This window comes from Octodon degus, unplaced genomic scaffold, assembly GCF_000260255.1.
Source record: "Octodon degus isolate 3935 unplaced genomic scaffold, OctDeg1.0 scaffold00100, whole genome shotgun sequence".
Lineage (NCBI taxonomy): Eukaryota > Metazoa > Chordata > Mammalia > Rodentia > Octodontidae > Octodon > Octodon degus.
The window spans coordinates 6,079,098-6,104,981 of NW_004524676.1; the positions used below are offsets into that span (position 1 = coordinate 6,079,098).

Here is a 25,884-nt window from a genome sequence, read left to right on the forward strand (position 1 = left end):
TCCTCCTCCTCCTCCTCCTCTTTTTTTCCGTACAGGGATTGCACTCAGGATCTTGCGCCTGCCAGGCAAGCGCTTATTCTACTGAGCCGTCTCCCGGCCCTTTTCCCCTTCTTTCGTCCTTTCCCCATCGCAGTTTTTCCTTCCCACTGAAGATTCTTTCCCTTTCACAGGTAAAGGCCATCTTTCTGGTGTCGTTTGGGTCCTTTTTTGTGTTCTGTGTTTCGACCTATGTATTCGTTTTCCTTGCAGCACGGGCCTTACAATATGCTTTGGTTTGGTTTGGCAGGCTTTCATTTGTCCTGACCAAGAAGAGACTGTCATAGCACATTGGATTCATCTAAAAATGAAAGATAAAACTTCTTAAAAATTGGCTCGGGCCTACGGGCCTCACCTACCCATCCTTGACAGTCCTCACTGAGTCGAACGCAGTTATGAACCTGGACGCTATGCCAGCAGGGCCTCCGAGCTGCGGTGTCCCCCAAGCCCAGTTTGTTCCGCGGGGGGAGGGGCGGCATCCCCTGCACCCCACAGTTGCGCGCAACGCAGGGCAGACCAGAGCCCTGCGTTAGACACTCACGGATCCGTGGCGAGAGGAAGCCGTCCAAACCACCAGACCATGGTGGACTCAGAACAAGATCTGCTTTTTCTCAGCAGCTTGTCCAGCGCAGCGTCTCTTAGCACTGCTTTGCTCTGACAGGAGTCACTGCACCCTGTGCCCGCGGGGTTGGACAGCGGAGTAGGCATAGGATGCTTGTAAGGACGGAAGCTTCAGCCCGACCTCTAAGGAAGCTGGATCGCGGTGTGGTGTGGACTCCTGTGCCCGAGATGCTACCCGGAGGTCCCTTGGGTCCACGTGGCCCTGCAAGAGGGCTGTGTCACCCAGGCAGTGCAAGGGAGCAACCACCAGCTCAGCTGCCAGCCCGGGCCTGTGCTGCCCCTGCTACCGGCAAGCATTTATGTCCGTGCTGGGTGGCCGTCTAGGACTGAGATCACAGCGAGAAGCTGGAGCTGATGAGAGAAGGCGAGGCGGGGCAGAACCTAGTGTGCTCACGGAGTCCTGGCATCCACGGAATTTCCGGCTTTATGGTGGCTGCGTTGCGGGGGGGGGGGAGTCCCTTCTACAACACAGAACAGAAGTGGATGTGCTCACAGAGTTGAAGCGAAACCCGGCCCTGTTCTACCTACTCTGGTGATGAAGAGCAAGTGTGTGTTACACCAGACACGGTTTCGTGTTTTCATTTTATGTATTTGATACAAGGCCTCACTGCGCAGCTTGGACTCGTAGTGATCCTGTTTTCAGCATCCCCAGCACTGGGATCACAGGTGAGCAGCCACCACGCCAGGCCTTGGCTGCTGGCTCAGTGCACCCCAGGACCGAACCCTGGTCCCTGCGTTTGCCAAAGCACCTAGTCTGCTGAGCTAGCTTGCCAGCTCCAGATGTTTTTATCATCAGTTTTCCTTTTTAATTTGGATTCTTGAAATGCAGCCTTCTGTGACTTAGTGCAGGACAAATGTGTGCAAGCTGTTCATCAGAAGGACACACATGACCCACTGCACCCTGTGCCCTGTGTCCCAAGAACCAGTGTAGGATTTGTATGTACTTTTAATTCACATTTTAATTGTTTAAAAACTATGTTAACAGAACAGTTATAGAACAGCGCTTCTTACATTTCTTTATTTACACCACACTCTGAAGGAAAAAAAAAAAACCCAGCTCTATTAGATTAACTCTGAATAGCAAAGGTTTGGACGTGTGATTCATTTTTAAACCACCCATCTGAAATTCATTTACAAAGTTTTTACATTAATAAAAAGGTGGTGTGCTACATGTATTAGACTCATATGAAGTCAAAAATACATTGAACTCTGGATAGTAGACTATACACCAACGTTCTAGAAATTCAAGTGCTTGGGGAAGATATGTAAGACGTTCTATGCTGGAGCAGATATGAAACAGCAGACATGCAAGACTTCCAGAATCTTGATATAACATTTTCGTCCTTCAATTTGTGCTCATAGGGAATATTCAGGTTTTTTTTCAATTCCCAAATAGCCCATTTGGGAACTGCAGCAAGTCAATTTGGGAAAAAAATCCCACCCCCAACATCTACTTCCATAAATACTGTGCAGCGGCATCAATGATAACAGTGAAAGAACTTTATGAAAAAACAAGTTGTCATTTTGCATACACCTGCTTCTATATGACAATGACCTGGGCCTAAAGACTCCTTACTAGTAGCTCAGAGAACTATTGTTTAAATAACTGATCTTAACACTAGTGTAAGAGATCGACACAGCTACTTCTCAGACTTTTTTTCTAAACAAATAAGATTTTAGTTTACAAGGTTACATCAAGAGTACTATGTTACCTGGGAGAGAACGTAAAATTTTTAAATTCCCCAAACCACTAATACCTAGGAAAATGTTTATTATTATTATTATTATTTTTTTTTTTTTTGTACTAGGAATCAAACTCAGGACCTTGAGTTTGCCAGGCAGGTGCAGTGCCACTGAGCTGTATCCCTAGCCCGTAAACATTTTTCTTTATATGCAGATTCTAGCATCTTCTATTTCAGTGCTGATTAACAAATGCAAAAATATACAGCCTCCTATTTACAGTGTATTTACATACAAAGGAATTATCCCTTCAAGTAGCCTCAGCTGCATAGATTCTATGGACCGACGAGCTCAGTCCCACGTCCTTCTTTAGAGGAGACCCTGGGGCCACAGATGTCTGCGCCTGTGCGGGCTTTGCGTCGCTTTCCAAGAACTCTCGTGGTTTAGCAGCATTTTTCAGTTGTCAGCCGCCCTGCCCCAATTTGTATCTGAAAGCCTTATATCATTAGTAGAAACTCATTGTATTTTAGAGGATGTGGGGCGGCTACAGAGCCCTCAGATTTGTCATCCCTAAGTGAGCCATTTATTTGTATCGCTAAATGACACCGCATCGTGCAAGGGGCTGCTTGTTTCCCTGAATGTGGAAATTGCGTTCTCAAAGCCTTGCTCTAAGCCTTGAACCATTTAAGCTGAAAGATGGAAGGAGAATGATAGTTTTGACCTAAGGCATAAAATTAATGATCTGATCATCTCACCTACCTCTGCCCCACTGACAGTGCCACCAGCTCTGTCCTGCTGGGATGAACGAAGAGGGAGGTGTCACAGGTCAGTGTGATACCCACATCCCAACCAAGAAAGCTCTGGGGAACTCATTCCAGGCATCAACTTGTTTCTTTTCAGGTTAAGGTATTTTAATACCCAGAAAAGGAAAGAATAAGAAAACTTTTGACCTCTTCAAAGCCGTGAAAAACAGTATCCTGGCGCCTCAGCCCCGAGGGACCCCAAGTGGGGACACGTGCAGATGGAGCCCCCTGCAGGGACCCTCTTCTTCCCCAAGCTCTGCTAGGGGCTCCTTCCAAGGAAGGGCCAGCAGGCAGAACCAGGCAGGTGCGGATCAGTTTACAGGGCTCCTCTCATCAGGGGCCCTGGAGGCGGGGAGCAGCTTGCTGGGCCCGCCCGCACGCACCTGCAGAAGGCCTGGCTTCAAGGCCTGGGTCCCACCCCAGAGGTTGGTCCCCACGTGTGAGGCGTCTTCCGAACAGCGGATGAGTCTCCTTCGCGCCAGTGCACCGCGCTAGCAGCCACCAGCACCCAGGAACGCCAGGAGCAGGGACGGCCTCTGCACGGGGGTGCGGAGGGAGGCCAGTGAGGGCGCAGGTCCCACCGACGGGAGCAGGGGCCGCCGCCGGGCTGCAGACGGCTCAGGCACCAGCTGGGCGACGCCTGGAAGCGAGCAGCCCGCAGGAGACCGCCCTCCCTGCTTCCCCTCTCCTGCCCCCAGGCTTCTGGAAAGTCTTCCTCCCCATCTGGGTTAGGGACAGTGCTTCCTGCCACTGTGGTCACCTCTGACTGGCAGCCCCAGACCCTGCCCCCTGGGCAGCAGGCTTAGGTGAGGCAGGCTGGGGACACAGGGTCCCCCTTCAACGACAAAGGCAGTGACACAGTCGCGGCCATACACCCTGCAAGCTGCATTCCATTTTCCGGCCCAGTTCATTTATGAACAGTTCACTTTTTCTTTTTCAACTAGACTGTGGGCTTGAGTGTATTTTTTCTCACTGGCCTGGGGGCTGGCCTGATGTCTAACCTGGCTTCTAAACGAAAAGAATACATTCTAGGTTGTGAGCAATCAACCACCAAGGCTTTGGGCTCTGATGGCCTCACACCGCGGGGTCCGCCGAGCCTACGAGTGGCCCTTCTTCCTGCGCACGTCTACTGCCCACGTTGTAAGGCGCGAGTCGTTCCGCTCGCTGGAGAACAGTTGTAAACCAGAGAAGGCTCTGGCAGGGCCCTAGCAGGGGGTCTGTCTACCACAGTGAGAGGGCTGCCTCCTGTGGCTGAGGGGCAGCACTCTCTAGTCTAATTTGGCAGGAAAACATCTGAGCATTTGACTGTGCCGCTGAACACCCACCCAACGTCTGTGACGCCCGTGCTTTCCGGCTACTAGCCCACTAGTCTGACAAGAGCAAGAGCAGCACCCTTCACAGCTCGACCCATGCAAGGCTTGCCATCAGCGACGTCTGACCAGTTACACAGGAAACTTCACAGAACATACGAAGGACTTAAAAGCATGTTCTCACATGTATGAGCACTGTGATTCCTCTAAATAAGCATATTTTAAATAATAAATTTCTGGTACAGACACAAAATACAGAGATCCCAAAAATACCCCAGAGTAACAGTGACTTTTCTCCATTCACTGTGTGAATGTTAACAAACTTCAGAAGCAACGAGAAACCAGACGCACGGTGCAGCCTGCGCGACCACCCGGCCGCTGCGTTGCCGAGTGCCCCAGGTGGCCCACAGGCAGCCAAACCGTTCTGCTCAGTCTGTTGTGGCTCGTGCCACACGAACCACCTCTGACAGAGGGGTCCCCTGGCCTAGGACTCACCCCCGTGTCAGGGGGTCCTATCCGACTGCCTGAACTCTGACCCAGCGTAAATGAACTTCTCAGCACTTCCTGAAAAGCTATGCTGATGCAGGGTAGGAAGTAACCTCTTCCTCCCCAAAGAGCATCTGCTGGTGCCTGTCCTATCTATGGGACGAGTCTGGAAAGACAGGGACAGCTCTGTGGTGCTCGGCAGAAGGCCTTCGGGGACGGGCGGAAGGCAGGAAGAGCACCCAGAGCCGAGCGCCTCGTTCTGCCACCTGCCACACGCCATCAGGCTCTGCTCCCCGCAGGCAGCTGCACACCTATTTGGAGGATTCCCCAGAAGGTGTACAGACAACAGTCCCCTGCCGAAGGACACACAGGCCTCAGACATCCAGCAGCAGCAGAGGCCAGTTGGGGGCAGTGTCTGCTCCTTTTCCGTCCCCAGATGCTGGTCCCCCAGGGACAGGAAGAGACTGCAGGAGTCAGAACGCTCACTGATGCCCTCTAGGCCTCCCCACGGGGGAAGAGAGGTGTACAGCGTTCACAGCAGACGTTGTTCAAAAAGACCATCTCAGAGCTCATTTTTAAGACTAGATGAATGAAGAGTGGAGGACCAACAGAAATGAGGCTTATGGAAGGTACAAAAATCTTGTATTTATAATAACCTATAGATATAAAATAAGTCTTTTAAAGACTCCCCTAAAATACTCAATATAATACAGGAACTGCTTACCCAGGTCATCTTCAGGTACACACTATTCCCCATTGCTAAAAAGCTGGAAGGACAGCATGCTGCTGGCCTCTCACTCACTACGCATTTTCCCTCTTCTAAATGGCAGATGTAAGGCTGCAGACCATCAGAGTCTGAGGATGTTCCCTCACCAATTTGGGACCTTTTTCCGGCAGGCGCCCTAGGTCTCCCCCTGTAGGAGACTGTGACACAGGCTGATGCCAATTGGGAAACGAAGCTGCACTTGCTAGACTGTCCGAAAGTGCAGTTTCAGACAATTACCAGCGCAGCAGGCCCGCCCATGCCCAGGGAGGATGCCCACACGCAGGTCCTATCAGGAGCAGGCTATGGCACCATGGACAGCCTGGGTCAGAGATGCCTCAGAGACTGGGCCTGCCGGGCCCAGCTGCAGCACGTGCCTCTGGCTCTCGTCCCTGTGTGCTGTGTTAACCAAAATAGGCAAATTATTTACGAAACCATTTTTTCCTGTAAAGCAAAATAAATATATACAATTCAAGATTCTCTCTTCTAAAAAGGTATAGATACTTGAGCTGAACATCAGTAGGAAATTATTTCAGGATCTGGATGTAAAATAAACATGATCATGTTTATAAAGTTCTAAAAGATCAGGAAGCCGCCAAACACAGTTAGGAGAATGAACATAATTGCTTGTGAAAAGGACTAAAAAAGTGATTCTATGAAATCTGGGAGGTGGGGGGGTCCACAACCCTCAGACCCCAAGTCTCAGAGGGCCATGGGTCACTATATAGAGGTTTCTGTTCTGAGCCCAAAGTGTAATTCTATTTTAAGTATCTTGCACATTTCCGCTGGCTTCTGTAAGCTTTGAAAACAACTGGTGAGGGCTTGCTGATGTGTGGTGACTGGATGAACAGCGGACCAGACAGAAGGCTTTCTCTCCTCGGCTCGTCTCAGTTGCATCCCTTTCCGCTGGCTGAGCAGGCCCAGTCATAGATGACCAATGGAATGCTGATCAAGGAGAACAACACCCCCAGACCCAAGAACAGGGCAGCCTGCAGCAAGAAAAAGGCACAGGTTATTTCTAGTGCAGCCAGCAGGTTGTACACATACCTGGGTTAAAAAACAGAACCACCCTCCTTGTGCCCCTTGTATCTGAAGTTTGTTTCAACCATTGCTGAGCAGCGAGACTGTCAAACTGACTCTGACTACAAGAACACACAGGTACGAAAGTGGCTAAGCGAGCACAGCTCCACACTCTGTCCTGACGTCGTGGTCACCTCGTCTGTTCTCGCCAGTGGGTGGGTGTCCTTACAGCCTTCCCTCTGAGACTAAGACTTGAGAGAAAGGGAGGGAGGGAGGGAGGCAGGCTAGGCCAGCGAGTCTGGGAAGCGCCCAGGCATTTGTTCCTTGTGACCTAGCATCCTAGATGACCACAAGGCAAACATTTGTTTGAAATAGTCAAACAAATACTGCGTGTGGAAATATGACTAATTTGACCAATGAAATGGGAATAGGTGTGCAAATCCAAGTTCCCTGGAGGGCTGGAGAAGGGCTGGGTGGATGGAAGACAAGGTCCAAAGTGAGATTTTATTCTCAGTGTCTGTCAAAGATATGCAGCATAGCAGCATGGGATGGGGAGGCAGAAGGCCTAGCAGTGCAAGGATGTGCCAAGGAGCTGGAGCTAAGGGCACAGCTGGCGGCACATGGTGTGGATGGAGTGACACGGCACTGCTGGCCGGGACAGAGCCCTAGCCCAGCGCTGTGAGAGCCTCAGGCTTAGCATCGGAGTGGGGGGAGGGGCCCAGAGAGTCCAGGGCCATTGGCCCCCTCCTTGGCAGCCTTAATCTGATGCACTGCCTACAGTGCTGCCCCGTGGCTCCTTCCTACAGGCAAAGGGGCCAGGCAGAGAGCTCAGTAGAATGAGCGCTTGCCTGGCAAGCGCAAGGGCCTGAGTTCAATCCCTGGTTCCAAAAACAAAACAAAACAAAAAAAGGCTTGGGATTGACGGCTGCAGGGAGCCTCCCGGGAACCAGGGCTGGGCTGCCGGCACTGCTTTTCTCTCCCCGGGGTCTGCTGACTGGCACCAGCAGCGAGTGCAGCACTCACACTAGCTGAGAGGGACACCGGGAAGCCTTCTCCGAGGCCGAGCACAATGCACTCTAGAAGGACTCGGCAGCAGCCACTGCTCCTTGCTCCCTTCACTGTCTCGAAGTGCACCACCCTGAGATGCCCTTGAGCTTCAGCAGACCTGGAAACCGGAATCCCGGTACAGAAGGGTAGTTGCTGAATCCAGGTCTGCTTGTTCCAAAAATCTGTCAAATCCTGAAAAGATGCTAAGCTAATTCCAGGCCTTTCAAAGGGGTGCTGGGGGTGTGTGTGCCCTGGGCTGTAAGAAGCTGCCATCTAACTAGAAGCCACACAGCAGCAGGGGACTGCAGCAGCCTTGGAGCACCTCTGTGTGCCTAACTGGTGAGAGTGCGGCAGGCCCTCAGGACACTGGAGGAGAGGCTTCCCCCCACGCAGCTGGCCGCGCTCTACAGCACAACAAAAGCTAAGGTCCAGTAAAGATGAGGCAGGAAAGACATTCGGAGGAGATGGAGAAGGTTCTGACCCGAAACCTTCTGTCACCCCAGGGGGAAGCTATGGGCTAACGCCTCGTGTCGAGGCAGCAGAAAGTAGCAGCAGAGGGCAGGCAGGCGGACCACTCGTTGGCTAGAGTCAGGGGAGAACTAATCAGAAACACATGCGCGGCGGGCAACACATTACCCAAACTCTCTGAGTCCCTTTATCTCCATCCTGGTTTGTGATCTTTAGATAAAGAGACGATGGAAGAATGAAAATGAGCATATTAGCAGACGTCACTCCTGCCAAGAAAAAAGGAGAGAGAGTTGGGGGCTGGTATTTTGAAATTTTAACTTTCAAGAGCTACTATGTGTCATAGGCAGAGCAAAACAGACGCACCTACAACCCCGAAAATGTCCTTCATGGACGGGATGAAGATCACCAGCAAGTTGAGAACAACCAGGAGCGTGATGGTAACCAGGACGTGGCGACACAAGTTGAACTTGGTCTTTTTCGCCAGTTCAAACAGCGAAGAACGAACCTGCAGGAAAAGAGAACTCCAATCCCACCAGCGCCTGAACACACAAGCTGTCGCTCTGTGCAGCAGCTGATTTATGATGGCCGGGAGTTTGTCAAATGCTATGTAGGGCTGGCAAATTCAGAGGGACTGTCACAGTTTTAGAAATGAGGGCGGTTGACTTCAGCTGGAAAACATCTTACTATACAGAGGCTGATCAAAATATATAGTAAGTGTTTACATTTTTTAAGACATTTATTATGGGAAAAAAACAGATTACGATCAGCCCCCTGAACACACTCCTTGCTCCGCACACTTCTCCCATGGTCCTTGCCACTGTCTGAAGCGGTTCTCGGGTCCTCTTGAGGTCTGATAAACAGTGCAGTGAACGCTGCCACTTAAGTCACTGGCAGCACTGACGGAATGGCGGACTTGTGACACCATCACGCTGCGTCCTCAGCCGCCTCAGTTACTGGCCTGGCACCACGCAACTGCATGTTCTTCCCCGAAGTCAGAATGACATGGCAGGTAAAAGCTCCAAGTGGATGGAGGATGTCACGGCAGCACCGACATCCCACCTGGAGACACTCATGAAGGAGGACTTCTGGAACCACTTTAGAAAGTGGCGAGCACGGTGGGGTAGGTATGTGCAAAGTGAGGGGGACATTCTGAGGAAGATTACTGGTGCTGTAATCTTTTAATTTTATTGTAATTATTTTTATTCAAAAATTAACACTCACTGCATTTTCTGATCACCGCACTTTTCACAGTGGAACAATTCGCCAGGACTCAGACTCTGTCCCGGAAGCTACACTAACTCGCCAATCCCAGGCACTGCCCAGGGAGCATGGGTCCCTGGCTCTTTTCCCAGGTAGAGCAGACATCCAGAGAGTCACCTATGAGCAGCTTTCCCTGGAGCAGACTCCTGAGCGAAGAAGGAAAAGCGGAGCCCAGCTTTTCGCAGGGTGCACTGAAGCTTTTACTCACCGTGAAAAATAACACTGGCACTGTGAGGATGACAGCGACAATGACAGCCAGCCGCACCGTCAGGATGAGAATATCATCTTTGCTCTGGTACTTGTGAAGGAGGTCTGACTGCACACTTTCTAAAACAAGGGAGAAAGAGGGTTGAAAATGAGGTAAGTGTGGTACAGAATGGCAGCTTTCTGCACAATCGAGCATTTACAAACCACGGGGCCAGGAAGGGAATGTTTGGAAGCAGCTATTAAAATGTTTTAAAAAGTTGAAAGAAAAATCCCAGGGGTGGGAAGCCTGCCCACAGCACCTGAGCGATGGCTAAGAGGAACTTGTCTTTTATGCTAGTAATACTCGCAGCTGACGCGGAGGCCCTCCTAACCCAGGCTTCTCCATCAGAAGCTGCTTCGCACGCAGGCCATACCAAGCAGGGACCTCTTTTTTTTTTTTTTTTTTCTTTTTTGGCAGAACCAGGGATTGAACTCAGGCCCTTGCACTTGCCAGGGAAGTGCTTATTCCACTGAGCCGCCTCCCTGGCCCCAGGGACCTCTTCTTTCAAATGCTTCCTGTCACCCAAATTTCAGTGGCCACACAAAAGAGCCACTGACCTAACTCCACCACCAGCAGGAAAGAATTCTATCATAAAAAGGCATTCTGTGTAGCTACCACTTTGAACTTTTCTCAACTTAGAAATTCAGAAAATGTTACTTCAAGGACCACCAGTGCTGGAATGCTAGTCACAAAGAGAACACAAAATGTTCATTTCTGGAAAACCATTTGCCTTCCGGGGTCCTTTCCAGGGATTCTCACTATACCAACCTCAAGTTCCTGGGCCTCTGAACCAGTTTCTGAACAAAGACTGACGTATATAATAAAACTCTCATTAGTGCTAATTTTCTTAATTCAAAATTCACAACCACTTAGAAATAGCTGATCCCTTTTCTTTCCTGTAAGAATATAGAAGGGTTTGGTGTCCTGTTTTATGCGGAGACATAGATGTACGAAGAGAAACTAAGCCGAGCGGAGGTGTGCTCCTTCCGGCAGCACAGCTCCCCTGCTGTGGCCCTGCTCCGCCCAGCCCTGGGGCCCTGCAGGCAGGCAGGGTGCTCAGGGGCTCCACAGGGCCGGCTGCTGCTTCGGAGAATGATACAGCTGGACAGAGCCGCCTTTCTCCCCAAGTTGGATTAATCTTTCAATGTAATTACATTTTGAGACAATTATTTATAAAGAAAATGCCCCAAAGAAACATTATTTAATAGAGGAGACCATGAAATACATTTATTTAAATTAAGAACCAAATTATAATGCTAAGGAAAGATGCTAAAGTTGCAAGACCATGTGAATAAGAGGATAAGAAGTAGCAAAAGCGGGTAAGCCTCTGAAGTAGGGTAAAGCAGTTACAAATGAAACCCTGGGTTTTTTCATATTTCTTTTTAACTTTCTAGGTCTTTCCTTTCGGTCTTTGTAAGGCTTCAACTTCCCGTGCCCAATTAAGTGTTTTGTTTTTAATTAGCACCGACTGTCATGAGTGTAACACCCGCTCTTTCTCACTTTCAACTTCTGTCTTTGTCTTTCTTTTCTATTAATGGAATGTGACCCAGTTTGCAATGTCAGTTAGGAAAGCTTTCGCTGGTGTGGTTTAAACTTTGCTAAGAAGGCATGCTTCAAAAATGCAGTTTCCTTTAAGGATACTATCAGGAGAGAAACACACAACACAATGTTTGGGTAATTATCTTATTTTGCAGTTTGCATGAATATATAAAAGGAACCACTATAAGAAACAAATACCCAACGGGTAGCTTTGTTGCTCTCCCGGACCTCCACATGAACAGTCAGAGTGATGCTAACTTTTAAGAACATATTTACTGATACCTATCTGTACATACCCCAGAAGTTACTTACCATAGAATGTCAGGTAGCCAAAAATGGCAGTCAGGAAGTACATAACAAACATGGCAAAAAAGGAGATATTTGAAACCATCTGCATTTTTTTCTGGGATCGACTAAGAAAAAAAAAAAAAAAGAAATTTGAAAAATTAAAAACAACATGGCTGAATGGAAACTCTAAGGCCAGTACTTCAGAGTACACTGACTTTCCCTGTCACATGAGGGGTGCTGAAAGTCACTCCCAGCAAGAGGATGGCTGAGGTAACTTCCTTAGTACCAGGTAGGTGTTGGGAGGCAGATACCACGAACTGTACTCCTCAGAGTGCTCTTAGCTATGGCTTTAAAAAAGTAGCATGTTCTCATCTGAGATGCTCACAGTAATTTTTAATATTTGTGTTTCCCCTGCTCCTCACACAGGCAATACCCAGGAAAAGAGGCAGAGACAGCCCAAGTGCTGTCCTCCCGGGCCCACAGCACAGCAGGGTAGGAAGGCGCCCCGGGAACCCTACCTTAAGCTGTTCCTGGGCTCTGAGCTCCCTACGCGTAGCCCCAGGACATACCCGAGGCCTGTGTCAGGGCAGCCGGTGCCCACGGCTGGCCCCCAGGCCCATGCACTCTGGGGTTAGAATGACTTTCAATTTTACCTAATGGGTCCCATAATTGATTAATCCACAAGAGCTGTACTCCACAAAGGACAAAGACAGTCATGTTGCTTGTGTCCTAATAGGGTCTGTGACATCAGGGTGCAAGGAAATACAACGCCGAGCTAGGAGCTGGCAAGGAGGCGAAGAGGTGCCAAGACCTGTGCACCCTCCTGAAGCGCCGCTGACCCAGCAGGATGACACGCAGGTGTCGCCAGGTGCCTCAAAGTTGAGCTATGCATCGATTACATGCGAAAGAAGAATTCAATGCTGAGTGACATCAACTTTTTAAAAATCTCAAAATGTAAGTAAGCAGCTCAGCTTCTGAGCTTAAGCTCTGGTCATCAGGACAACGTGCGCAGAATCAAGTGTGGCGCAAGCAGGCCTCCCAGCGCTCTGAGCTCACAAGCAAAAACAAAGCCATCTAAATGACCGGAGCTGAACTTTTAATTCCAGTTTGCGACTATAGCATTCACTTCCTATCATTTGATTTTCCAGCCTTTTCCACCCAAACCAACAAGCAAGTCAGAGACACTGCATCTTGTGGCTCACAGATCAACCCAACGATTACCATCCAGTTGTAGAATAAGCCTAAGCAAAAACCAACACACATACTTGAACACTAATATAGTATAGTATTCAAAAAATGAAATAAATTAAAAAATCTACATGGTGGGACACTTCATTTATGGCCCAGAATACGGGGGGTTCTGACTCTCCTCCCTGCAGCGCCTACTCAGGACAGGCGGGCGCTAGCAAGCGCTGCGCAGGCGCTGGACCCGCGCAGGCGCCCCTCGCGCATCTCGGGTCTGACCCGGAACTCGCCCGCGGAGGCAGAGGCTTAACGGCAGCTAAGAGATAAACACCGCGTCTCTTACTCCTTCAGCTCGCTGTAGATGGGCAGGACTGACGGGTGGCACACGAAGGCGAAGGCGATGGTCGGCAACGCATACACGGTCTGTTTGAAGAGAAAAATGTGAGCACTAAGAAGAGATGTCTATTTTTCAATCTGACAACGCTTCAGAATCCCTGCATTACTTGTGTTTAATAAGAGAATTCTGGTCATGAAAACAAAAGCAGTTTTTCCAAGAGGGCTTTTCCAGCTCGGGCCCGGGGCACCGATCACACAGAGGACTTCAATCTGGAGCCCGCAGTGTTTTGGAAGCACCAGCACTTCAATATCCAGGCTTACGTGGCGCCTGCCAGTGACGTGGCCCTCCTCTCCACATCTGCTGGCCCACCACAGCCCACAGAAACAGTCAGGTCCGGGCTGTTCTCCGCTGCCGGCTCCACATCAGGCAGCGTGGCCTGGACCTCCGCCTCTGCGGACCGCTCCTGCTCCAGCAGCGGCAGCGGAGTGCGCAGAGCGCGGGATGTGGTCGCACGCCCCTGCCTCCCTGGTTACTGAGGAGGATTTGGCAGAAGGATCCCTTGAGCTGGGAATTCAAGACCAGCCTGGGCAACTCAGCGAGACCCTGTCTCAAAAGCAAAAATGCTTAAAACACAGCATCTGAAAGGAAAATCTGTTACAGAGCTTACACTTTGCTTTGGTCTCTTATAATTAAAAGTGAAAGACACACAGAGACACAGAGAGAGAGAGAGAGAGAGAGAGAGAGAGAGAGAGAGAGAGACAGACACACACAGAAAACAATTATTACTCTTAGATAAGATTTTAAAATTCAAATTCAATGTAACTTCATGTAAAAAAAAAAAGCTGGTAGAGAAGTGAAGGTCACATGCAATTTTGCTGAGGTGATGTAATAAGTACCTTTCAATAAAACTCTGGAAGACCTAGACTAGCACCCATGGCCACAGGAGGGCTGCAGGTGTTAAGGGTTAAATCCCAGCCTGACTTGCCGCTCAGGCTGCTGATTCCACACTACCAACCCCGTCTTCTTCCCCGCCCTCCTCCTCCCCTTCCTCCCTCCTTCTTGTGGTACTAGGAGTTGAACCCGCTGACGCTGCATGGAGCTATATTCTCATCCCTCTAAGAAAATGTCTTCTTTTTATTTTGAGACAAGATCTTACAAAACCGGAGTTGTCTGGCCTGGGCTCACATTTGTGATCTTCCTGCATCAGTCTCCCAGGGTGGCAGGATTACAGGCATGTGCCACAAAGCCCAGCTTAATGGTATGGAGCTTTGTAAGTGCTTATTTGTGGTGCTAAGTATCCACTGTGCAAGCTGAGGCAGTCTGCAGTGTTTCATTCTGTCTCCACCCTATAAGGCTGAAGGTGTTATTAATCTGTTCTTAAAACATCACCTAAAAAAGTAAGTAAATAAATAAATAGAAATTAAAAAAAAAAAAAAACACAACAAAAAAACCCCATCACCTAGTACTCTACACAGGAAGAACTGAGACAATTACTATGTGGAAAGAGAATTGCAGAGAAAGCCTGAGGCTGTCATAAGCTTGGTAAAACATCTGTGCGTTCCTCAAAGGCCTCTGAACAGGATGTGGAGCAGAAACGCGCCGTGCAGCGCAGTTGCACATTCACAACGGTGTGACCAGAAGCATGACAGATACACGGCTCTAAATAAAAACGCTCACTTTATCTTTAAAGGACAGGAACACATACCTTTGTTTTTTGGATTTTTTTTTTTTTTTTTGGCGGAACCGGGGATTGAACTCAGACGCTTGCACTTGCTAGGGAAGGGCTTACTTCACTGAGCCACCTCCCCGGACCCAAACACATACCTTTGAATTGAAGGTGACATACTTCGGTGTACACATACTTGTTGAATTAGCACTTATTGTCGAATTTAGCTGTGGAAGAGGGCAGGGAAGCTGAAATTTCTTGTAGATAACCTGGTGTTAAGAACAGAAGAGAAACAGCATTGATTTTATTACAACCAAGTAGTAATAATTACTGCATGGCATCGTGCTGTGTCACAGCCAATCAACAGTCTCACTTACCACAATTAGGAAGAAAACCATGCAGCTCAAGGAGAATCCACTAGTGTAGCCAAGATACCCTAAAAAGGAACAAGTAACTGTGGTTACCACCCATCCCTCCCTCTCCTCCTTGGTGCATCACTTCGAGCACAGCTTGGACTTTAACACACACATACTCAGGCCACCGTACAGATCTACTTGTTTATTAGCTGAAGGGTTTTGAGGCGCTCTGGCGAAGGCCCCACCTCCGCACTGAGCTCTATCCTGTGCTTATTCTGCTGTGATGGGGTCATGCCAAGCAGGCCTGGCTGGGCTTGCCCATGCAGTGCCCGCCTCAGCCGCTGGAAGCAAGCTGGGCTTACAGGTGAGCACCCCTGTGCTGGCGGGGGGGTTGGGGGTGGGGTGATCTCACGGCGATGCTGTGTTTGGTAGAAAACAGGGTTGGAAGGAGGGCATAAAGCGTGCCAAGGCCAGCGCCTCCTGCCCACTAGAGAACGTGGATTCCTAGAACCCAGGGAGAGGGGCCTCCCAGCAGGGGCCAAGTCAGTGTCGCAGGACCACGATGGAGTTTCCCGGGCAAAGCGGCTCGCTCCCATCCTCTCCAGGGAACTTGGCGCGCACTCACTGAACGCTGGCTGTACAGCTTCCCTGCCAGGTGCGGGGCCTGCAGCTCAGTGCTGCTGCCATTGCTACAGAGCGCAGCGAGCGAGCCCGGGGTCTTCACTCCCCCAAGGGTGCCTGGGAGGGCTCCTACCGAGCTGCGTGGCCCGCAGCCTCCTGGGAAGGACCCCTCTGCACACTGGACAGAGCTACTTCTCTGCACAAGGATGAGGCCTATATATGGACTCAGAAGTCAAAAAGAACTTTTAAAAATCTACTTACAAACTCTGTAGACAATCAAAATCTTACATTTCTAAACCAAAACCAAACGAAACAAAATTAAAAGCCTTGTGGTTTATAATCATTTTTGGAAGAACATAATCCACACTTCTACCTTGAATTAAGCCAGATTTAAAGGAAATGCATCTCAGGGGCTGGGGGGGGGGGGTGCGCAGGGTGTCCCAGCCTCTAGGGACAGGCCCAGAAAGCAATGTCAACACAAATGGTACGACTCAGCCTGGATATCAGCTGTCATTTTAACTTTAAACTTCACTCTCTCTCTTGAGATTTAGCTTGGCTAGACTCTAAATTTATGAATGACTCATATACTTTCTGGGTATAAACTTAAGCAACTTTCTCGTGGTATCAGATTTAGAAACCTGTCTACATAACCAGACTACTGAAGCCCTCAGAGGAGAATTCCATTTTCCGGAGCAGTTTTAGAGCAGGCTGCGTGCTGAGACTACAGACCCTACCCGGCCCCAGGACCCCCGCCCTTCCAGCTGGGCAGAGGGACGGCTCTGGAAACCACACACAGACCAGCGCTCACTCTATTTTCTGTGCAGGCTGAAGACTGAGCTCAGGGGGTCACCGCTGAGCCACATTCCACCCTTTTTATTTTGTATTTTGAGACAGGGTCGCACTCAAGTTTCCAGGGCTGGCTTTGACCTTGGCATCTTCCTGCCTCGACCTCCCCATCAGCTGGGATTCCATCTGACAGCGAGGCCAGGCCTGATTAATACTTGTAATTTATAACTCACTTAATTATCGCCCTACAAGTGGGAACACAAGGCAGAGCAGTTCATGCTGACGAGGTTTCTGATTCATCTGGGCCCTGGAAACACTATGCCGAAGCCAAGACCTTGCTTTACCTAAATTCTTCAAGAGACACAGAGGGAGAATTATGCCGAAGGTCACCATCACCACCAGAAGCCGGCCATCCACGTACCAGGCCCTGAAAGGCAGGGAATCAGCCAGGTTACAGTTGTCTAGAAAGTGACATTTCCCCTTCAAATGTAAAATTGCAAAACATATTTTAGTAAATTTTATGACTGATCTTACCATCATGATTCAATCATTCTGCAGGTTTTGTCCAGACTAAGCCCAGCCCTGCTGCCTCAGGCGTGTGTAATGGAAGAAGGGGCACTGTCTCTTCCCCCCTCACTGGCTGACGGTGGCCTTCCTCTGAATTATTTACGGTTCCAAAGCTGAGCACACACATCGCTTTCTGTCAGACTACAACTTGTGCTAACAATTATTGAAGGAGAAAGTTCTCTTTCGTTTAGTTTGGTGAGCACCCCAGAATTGAGCCCCCTCAGGAGGCCTGTCTCCCCTGATCTGGTGGGTCTGACCTGGAGTCCCCAGGCCAGAACACTGGGAACTCTGGTTTCTACACTTCTCCCTTGAAGGAAAACAGAAACCAACGCTGACAAGAACTGTTAAACAAGACAGAGTGCAAACGAAACGGTGCCAGACAGAGTGGCAGTATTTTCCAGGGTTAGCTACAACCTTAATGAGCTTCAGCTCATACAAATTCTGCTCCACAAGTAACACTTAAGGAAGAGGCTAGGGTCTTTTAATTTTTTTAAAACATCATCTACTTCTACCTCAAAAAACCAAAACTCTTTGATAGGTTCTAGCCCTAGTACAAGTTGCTAAAATCATCATGGCGGTAATCTAATATGGCTAAAGCCCTTAAAACAAAGCCCATCCCCTCAAAACCACTTCCCACCTTCTTCTCCAACTCAGCCCAGGATACAATTTCTTTCGACCCTTCCTGCTGTCTCAGGGAAGACTCCCAATCAGCTCCCTCAGGTGTATCTAAACATCCCCTCCAAACTCTACCCCTGGCAAAGGCCATAAAAGCGTCCCTTTGTTCCAATCCAGAGAATCCCTCATCCCTCCCCACGTTCTCTCCGTGTCCTTAAAGAAAATAAAGCCCCTTTCCCTTTCCCTTCTGCCTGTTCCTCTGCTGGGCCGAGTACTTGAAGAAACCTATCACTCTTTATCTGTCCCACCTGACAGAAATTAGAGATTTCAGGCTCCTGGGAACGTGGACTATCTGCTGTTCACAGTACAGCAGATAAGCCTACTTCTGAAACGCTCATATTCATAGGAGTCCAATTTTTTTTTTCCCGGAACCGGGGATTGAACCCAGACCCTTGCACTTGCCAGGCAAGCGCTTATCCTACTGAGCTATCTCCCTGGCCCCCATGAAACGCTCATATTCAAAGAGTTCCTCGTTTCTTATTTATGTTACCCCAAAGAGATTTACTGTTAGAAAAACTGTGTTTCTATAATTTTCATTAGACAAAAACACTGGCTGGCCTGCATGTAAACTGAAACGTAGTTATATCCCAACAGAATGTAACTTACGAAAATTTCTCTTCCTCTCCCATTAGAAACTTTATGGCAGCGGGCAGCTCATTCCTTACGATGAAGAGGTAGCTCAGCATTGCTGGAGGGAACGGGACAATACAAAGGCTCAGCGTTGCAAGCTACATGCAAGGGATCAACCTGCTGGCTGACGGACCCTCAGAGGTCACCAAGGCAGCGCAGGCTGTCGTCTGCCTATGCTCTACCTCTCACGTTCCACTGTAGCAACAAGACCGCTACTGTCGGAATTATACTGAATTTTACGTGGCCAGCCAACAACCGGAACGAGAGGACAGCACCATTACATCCACAGAGCAGTGTGTTGAAGCTGTCCAGAGAAGCGCCCGCCTACCTCCGATGTTCTGCAGAGCAGTGGCTCCGAAGATGACCAGCTTCCCCGTGGTACCGAAGACCTGCTCGCCCAGCTTTTCGTACACCATGCAGCCTATGTAAAAACAAAGTCAGAAGACCCAGAAACCTCGAGGTTCTAAAGTAAAAACAGCCCCCTTTCACCACTGCCCCCCTCCCTGTGTTGCTTGATACTTTCTCAAATTCGGGTAAACAGCCATCTTGGCTCTGCTAGAGCTACGGTGCTGCCACAGTGAGGCCACCATCCTGACATGTTACAATGTCACACATGACTACTATTTCTCTTTTTTGTACTGGCGACAAAAGCACGAAGTATTAGGTCATAAGGCTTATTTTTAACTGTCTCTATCTTGGGGATGGGGTGTGGATCTGGAATCCCACCTTGATCTTTTTCTCAAATTTGGTGTGTACCCCTGAAAGAGATCTGATTTTTAAGAGAGCCTGAAGTTTGCAACAAAAAGTTTCCTATTGAATTAACTACCTGAACTCATGAGGCTGCTGAAGAATTCTCTTCATACCACTCGAACAATCCCTTTTGTCCTGAATACTACAAACATCTCATCATCACCACATAAGAGTTCTGATCATTTGTAAAATTCAGCTCAAAAATACGCAACTCCCAAAAGAAAGCAGCAGACAGGTCTGTGCAGCAGGTAATCTGGTCATGGCAGAGTTCTAACGTGGTCACCCAGCTCATTTCCACAGAGCCTAAAATTCTAAGCCACTCATTGCAAACAAAGCCTCAGTCTTGGTATTTCTATGACAGCTCAGCTCACGTTCTCCAAAGGGTCACAGGCAAGCAGGGTGGGCCAAGCTATAATTAAGCCTTTGTTTGATCTCCACTGTGACTGCTGTTTAAAGGAGACAATGGCTAGGTCCTGAGTTCAGCACAGCATGTTCCAGCCATCTGTATACAGTAACAGCTGGCCAAGGCGGCTCTCGCTAGCGGAAAGGGCAAAGCACGGCAAACATAACCCAGTGTCCCAGGAATCAAAAATAAGCACGCAGGTGTCGCGCTGCCCAGGAGCTGGCCACTTCTGCCCACAGTCTCAGGAGGAAGACGTTCTCCTCCAAATACGCACAAAGGAGAAGCAAAGGTGTGTGTGCTGCTAAAACCTTGGCAGTCATGATATGAAAGCATGGGGTGTTTGTTTAGGGTTTACGAAGACCCAAGGAAAAGCTGAAACCTTTACAAGGAAGTCATCTTGAACTAGAAAAACGAGCACAACTGATGTTCCCTGCCAACAACGCTGTTCGCTCAGTCCATGAGGATTTAATTTAAATGTTGCTGTCAGTTTCTGTAGGTAAATACACAGTAAGTCTCCCAGTAACTGTAGATGGAAGTCTTCCTTTTTAATCATCAAGTTGCTCAACAGAGAGAACATCGAGTCACAAAACTGGCATGAAAATCATTCACCCGGCCTTTAATAAAATTAGACACCTTCTCAACTTACCTGTTTCCTTAGAGCAGATCAACAGCAGGTTTATTGAATATATAGACAGCAATGTCACTGAAGTCAAAAGTATCCTACAGTAAAGAAAATGAGTCGTGTTAGAGTAACTGGGAAACTATATTCTGGCCTTGCTTTTTTGAAAGGTCTATTTATACCGTTAACAGTACATAAAATGTGGAACCTATTAGTCACCCTGCTTGGGAGCTTCAATAAAGTGCTCATTACAACCTGAGTCACTATAGCAGCTCAAACTGTTCCGTAATTCAAAGACCAAGTAGCTCTTGGAGAACACTTCCGTAGAAATGACCCCAAGACCACCCAGTGAGAGGCAGTTTCTGTAGCTGGTAGCACATGTAGACTCCTGCTCTTTCCAGGTGGGCAAGTGGGAAAAGCTGGGGGCAGCTTGCTGTACCCTAGGAGAGGGGTCGTGTGACATGGGGCGGCTTGCCTGACTCCAGCGATCTCTAGATCCCTCACCTTGGACAGAGACACAAACCAAATGATGTCACAGGCCACCCACTGCTACTTCTCAACCTATACATTGTGCCAGTAAACTTGGTCATCTGCACCGGTCCTCTTAGATTAACACACACTTCTTTTAACTACTGGGGAAATTTGAAAAGCTGTACAGTAAAAGGATCTTTTTTCAGTGATGAACTCAAGTTTTTGTTCTAGTACGTTGCGCTCATTATCAAACTGTTCTAAAGAAAAAGCAGTTACAATGATGTGGAAGATCATACAGATTATTTCTGAATCACTGGTTAAAACAGCTATGATAACTTAAAATATTTTTTATTAAAAAGAAAAAACATTATCATTTTCAAGTGAAAGCACTCACTGATGCACAAAAACATATCCCTAGGACCAAAACTATGTCATGGCAACTGACTCCACGCCTGAGCAATTAAAGGCAACCATTCTCCTAACAAGTGCTGTGGAGAAGCACTTGCCCGGCACGCAGCTCTCAGGGCCTTCAGTGTAGGCTCCCTGCTCCCACTGTCCCAGCACGCATCTGTGGCTGTGGCCACAGCACCTCGGGTCTTCCTGTGCCCAGGGGGAATGACTGCTCCTTGCTGCCCCTGGCCTGGCAACAGTGTGCTACAGCCCTGGGTAGCCAAGCTGGGGGTTCAGGATGGAACTGCCCAGAAGACAGAAAGAGGAACGAACTCTGTGGAAGTACAGTAGACACAGGGAGAGAGAACAGGAAGCCCCACACTGGGTAAGGTCAAACCATCCCTGCCAGCAAAGGGGATTTTAGGCAGTTGTGTTTGTTAAGGACATGCATTCAGATGCATGCCTCAGAACCCGGTAGTTCTGAGGTTTGTAGCAGAACATGGGTTCGAAGTGCTGCGTTAGAGAAGAGGATATGGGACCAAACTGCCGCTTGATGCCTCTCTTCCCTGTAAGGTAAACAATACTTCTGTTGAAGAAGCTTTGTGTCTCACGAGATCTCTCGGGTGCAGGAGCTGGTCCTGCAGGCAGAGAACAGAGCGAGCTCTTTGGTGGGTGCGGGAAGGTGGCCCTAGGACCTCCCATAAGCTGTCCTGGAGGTCCCGTGTTCCTGTGGGACTCTCGATGCTGCCAGACCCGAGTAATAAATGAAGAATTGACCTTGCAGGAAGCTGCCCAGCAGGAGGCGCTTATGATCAACAGCTGCATAATGCTCTAGCAAAGGCTCCAATCTTGGGAGAAACTGAGAACTTAACAGCACATTCTCTAACATTCTATGGGACTAGCTGCAGTGTCCCCTCCCCAGTGCCTCTAAAAGCCCGTTTCCTTCCGCTTTCCGGGTGGGCGCTCTGCGGAGGACCTCAGCGAGCCTGGCGGGCAGGACTTTCGGCACACTGTGCTCAGCCACCTTCCCTTCTCAAGTGCAGAAGTGTTAACCAGGGAGGGTTTCGGGAAGCTACTCCTCTGCCTTCCCTCCCACCGTGCGCAGGATGAGACAGCCGCTCCCATGTCTAAGGGAGTGAACTCTGCACCCTGGAAGAGACTGACTGAGCATCCTGCTTGCCTTTAACCATCCTGCCGCCGGACACTCCCTTCATCCCTCCCGAAACTCATACCCAATCTCTTACTCCCAGCTCTCTAAGAAGCAAATTTTGTATGTGAATGAAGCTCTAAGTATATTTGAGGCCATATCAGAATCTGGTGAAAACAGGACTAAAATTTAGAAAAGTAAACCTTTCTGTTTAGAGTCAGTGAAAGACGCGATGTTAGAACTACTAAGAAAACTGAGTCAGAGGTGGCTTGGGACACAATGGCTTGGGACACAAGATATCTATCTCCAAGAGACCACAGAGGGGTAACTGATGATTTACTTGAATGCTTGTTTTCAGCATGATGATGCCCCTATTTGTCCAAACAGATGTCTGAACATAGAACTTCAGCTTCCCAGAGAGAAACAAGCTGGTATTCGTGTGCTAATGATGAGGAACGTGATTGCTTTTTCTACTTCATCTTCGTAGTATTTAAACTTCCACATGGTCAACCACGGGGTACGTACTCATAGGGTTGAGGCCCAAACAGGCTGCCAGAAAAAAGGCATGCTTACAGGGGAGCTGGGTTGTGAGGTGCCGACTATTTCAGAGTTGTGTCCAGCCTTGACAAGAAGAGCACTGTGTCATGGTACTTGGTCTCTGGGGAAGGGCTGTGGGAGTCACAGCCATGAAGAACGTGGCCAGAACCTTCAAGAACCCTGGTGTCAACACTTTGAAAATGTGCTGCAGGGACATCCTACGAGCTTTATGCCCCCTCAGAAGAGGCCAGTTAATCCCTTAGAATTCTAAGGGCCGGCCTGATAGCTCAGTGGACTAAAGCGCCTGCTTCGGCAGAGCGCAGCGGCCGAGGTTCGATCCCTGGGGTGCTGTGCCAGCCCCACTCTGGAGTGTGCTGAGGTGGTAACTGAGACTAGGAGTGGTGGTGCACGCCTGTAATCCCAGCACTCGGGAGGCTGAAAACAGGAGGATCCCTACGAGTTCAATCTATGTAGTGAGATCCTGTAGACCCTGTCTTAAATACAGAAAAAAGAAAGAAAGAAAGAAAGAAAGAAAGAAAGAAAGAAAGAAAGAAAGAAAGAAAATGCTAATTTAGAATTCTAGACTGCTGCAGGAGGGAGATATTCGGAGATGAAGCAGTCCGGTTTCTCACCCAACACAGGAGATCTCTGGGCTGGCTCTACACCAACGCATAACAATCCAGGCCTGCAAAATGTCTTCTGACAGGAAACGCAGGAAGCAAGTCTGTTTCTGGCAATTTCTGGCCTTTGGAACTGAGAATGAGCTGAAACCACTGCTGCTACTTCAACCTTGGTTCTTCATCAGAATGTCTAGACTTTATCTATCAAAAATCTGACCTCCCTTCCACGTGACCAACCCTCTAACGGTGCTCACCTTAAGACTGCTCTGACTGAACTCCTCTACTCCTGAGTGCCCATCTGGTGGCAGAAGAGGGCTACGCTGTGCACACCTCCTGGTCCTATCCAAGGACAGAGCGCTGCAATGAGCACAAGGCTGCGCCTCACGGCTGAGACCCACAATGTCTGCGTGCGGATGTTGGCCAGGTCGCAGGGAGCCGTGTCCCCTAGTGGATCCATCTGAGGGTGGGTTCAGGAGCTCAGTGTGCTTTGGGGCTTGGTGGCACGTGACCTGGAGTACGTTCCTGGCCCCAGCCCCTCCCTGCTGCACCTGTTTTGAGCACCTTTTCCTCTGTGTTGCCCCCTCTGCCTTCCTATTTCTGCCCTGGAGCAGCTGGCCTCAAACTTCAACGGTGAGCCTGGACGAACCTTTCCCTTGAGCTGTGGGTGTTGAGTATTTTGTTCTAACAATGTTTGGAAAGTCATGAAGCCACTACTTCAGTTTTTGTCGGAACAGAGCACAATAGGATTTTTAATTCCCTAATGTGGCTGTCATACTTCCTTTAAAGGCAACTGATTTCAATTTTTTTTTTTTTACATTTATTTATTTGGTATGCAGTGGACATCTACCTGCAGGTTTCCAGTGCAGGCCCTCAGCTGTCCAGCTCGAGCTTCCAGTCATTTAATGGAGCCCTGCCTGCTGCCACCCAGACCCTGTGGTGAGCTCCAGGTCTCCCTTGTTGGCACCACAGCATGCACACAGCCCTCGCGCTCTGCACATCTGACCCTAGACGTGGTCACTGAAGCCTGCTTTGTAAGTCATGTACATACATGTATTACATACATAATTATTGTTATAGTAAATCTGTTAACATTCATTTTGAAAAGCCTGTGGGGTCTTTGGAGCACTATTTTCTGTAGTAATTCCAAACAGGGTGTTTTAATAATTTGCTCTAGAACACTCTCTGGGATCTTTTTGCCATTTTTGAAAGCTAGGCTGGAATACACCCACTTGTGGGTTTCAGGGATACTTTGGCTCTCCGTGATTTTTGGAATATTTGTGACAGTGGCTTCATTACTCTATTTGCTGCAAAGTAATTCTGACTTCTATATTAAACAGTGAACTTGCAGGCATTTATTTGAAAATGTGTCACTGTTGTGCAGCGTAATGTCAAGATTATGATACTTCAATGTTCCATAACTCACTCCCAAATCACACAGATGTTACAGTGTTTTACTTTCTACAGTACTATAAGTTAATAACAGGGAAAACTGACAACTGGGATATAATGTTAAGAGTAACTGAAATGTCCCATACCACGACCACAGTGGTGACTTTACAACCACAGGGAGGTAAACTTACCACGTCTGTCCTTTAAATGGAAGGATTTTATTGTCTGTAAAGTATACCTAAACCCCAAGGTTCAGTGTCAACTTGAGAAAGTGTAACTAAATCGGCTCAGCAACCCACACCTAGGCGCGCAGGCCCCGAGTGGCTCACGCCCTGAAGGACATAAAAGGGAACTGAGGAAGGGTGCAGCGCTCCACTTTCCTCGGAGGAGCTCTGGAGTCCTGGCTTCTAGCGCTCTCCTGGGCCTCCGCCTTGGATCCCTCAGCCTTCTGGTGTAGACTCACCAGCCTTCCGCCTCGGTCCCATCGGCCCATACGGACTCGCAGGAACGCTGCAGCGAGCTCCAGGCCTCGGACTGAATCTTTCAGTCTCCAAGGCGCAGGCACGCCCTGCACGCTTCCTCACTGACTCTGGCTGACCGTCGTAAGCCAATCTTGGAATTTCTTACACATTTGTACATCTCGTGTGATTCTATCTGCTCCTCTAGTAAAACCTTACTGACACACCCACAAACAAGGAACAAGCTCATGATACTTTGAGAGAGGTAAGTCTGTATTTATTTTAAAAGCCGAGCTACGCAGCAGGATTCATACACTCCCATTCCAGCATCAGAGTCCGGGGGGTGCTGTGGCGGTGGCTTTGCTCCTTTTGATCCAAAAATAGCTCTGAGGAGGTATTTGGGGCTGCCTGGCAGCTGGGAGCTTTCCACTCCTCCAGGACTTGTTCCTCTCAAAAGTACAGGGAAGAGTCGGGACTTAGCTCAGTGTGAGGCTGAGTTCAATTTACGGCACCAAAAAAAAAAAAAAAAAAGACAAGGAACCCTTATCCAGCTCCCCCACCATGATATTCCCCTCCCAAAGCCATTCTCAAACTATAATACATTAGGAATCTGATTAAAATGAACCTCCTCACCTGGCTTTTGGGAGTGGGACCCAGATCCTGCCTTTCCAGCCAGTGTCCCAGGGATGCTGGTGGCTGGTAGGGCGGG

At 48.9% G+C, this 25,884-nt stretch overlaps 1 protein-coding gene and 1 long non-coding RNA gene across 6 annotated transcripts in view; both read right to left on the reverse strand.

The window, feature by feature from the left end:
* Positions 1 to 4,793: 4,793 nt before the first annotated feature.
* LOC111818731 lies at positions 4,794 to 5,651 on the reverse strand. The gene is made up of 2 exons (XR_002822644.1): positions 5,050 to 5,651; positions 4,794 to 5,014 (listed from the first exon to the last, which is right to left on the reverse strand). It is a non-coding gene; the product is annotated as an uncharacterized LOC111818731 (long non-coding RNA).
* A 78-nt stretch (positions 5,652 to 5,729) lies between these two features.
* The window catches only part of Slc38a1 (solute carrier family 38 member 1), a 63,784-nt gene continuing 43,629 nt past the window's right edge, over positions 5,730 to 25,884 (reverse strand). For all 5 annotated transcript variants that reach the window (XM_023723588.1, XM_023723589.1, XM_023723590.1 and 2 more), the window contains exons 6-17: positions 20,191 to 20,264; positions 18,720 to 18,812; positions 18,368 to 18,449; positions 16,864 to 16,946; positions 15,134 to 15,192; positions 14,915 to 15,025; positions 13,097 to 13,176; positions 11,593 to 11,693; positions 9,703 to 9,821; positions 8,598 to 8,739; positions 8,403 to 8,500; positions 5,730 to 6,688 (exon numbers count right to left, since the gene is read on the reverse strand). In XM_023723588.1, the coding sequence (XP_023579356.1) occupies positions 6,587 to 6,688; positions 8,403 to 8,500; positions 8,598 to 8,739; positions 9,703 to 9,821; positions 11,593 to 11,693; positions 13,097 to 13,176; positions 14,915 to 15,025; positions 15,134 to 15,192; positions 16,864 to 16,946; positions 18,368 to 18,449; positions 18,720 to 18,812; positions 20,191 to 20,264 (1,144 nt within the window). In that variant the 3' untranslated portion in view covers positions 5,730 to 6,586. The remainder of the gene's footprint in view (positions 6,689 to 8,402; positions 8,501 to 8,597; positions 8,740 to 9,702; positions 9,822 to 11,592; positions 11,694 to 13,096; positions 13,177 to 14,914; positions 15,026 to 15,133; positions 15,193 to 16,863; positions 16,947 to 18,367; positions 18,450 to 18,719; positions 18,813 to 20,190; positions 20,265 to 25,884) is intronic.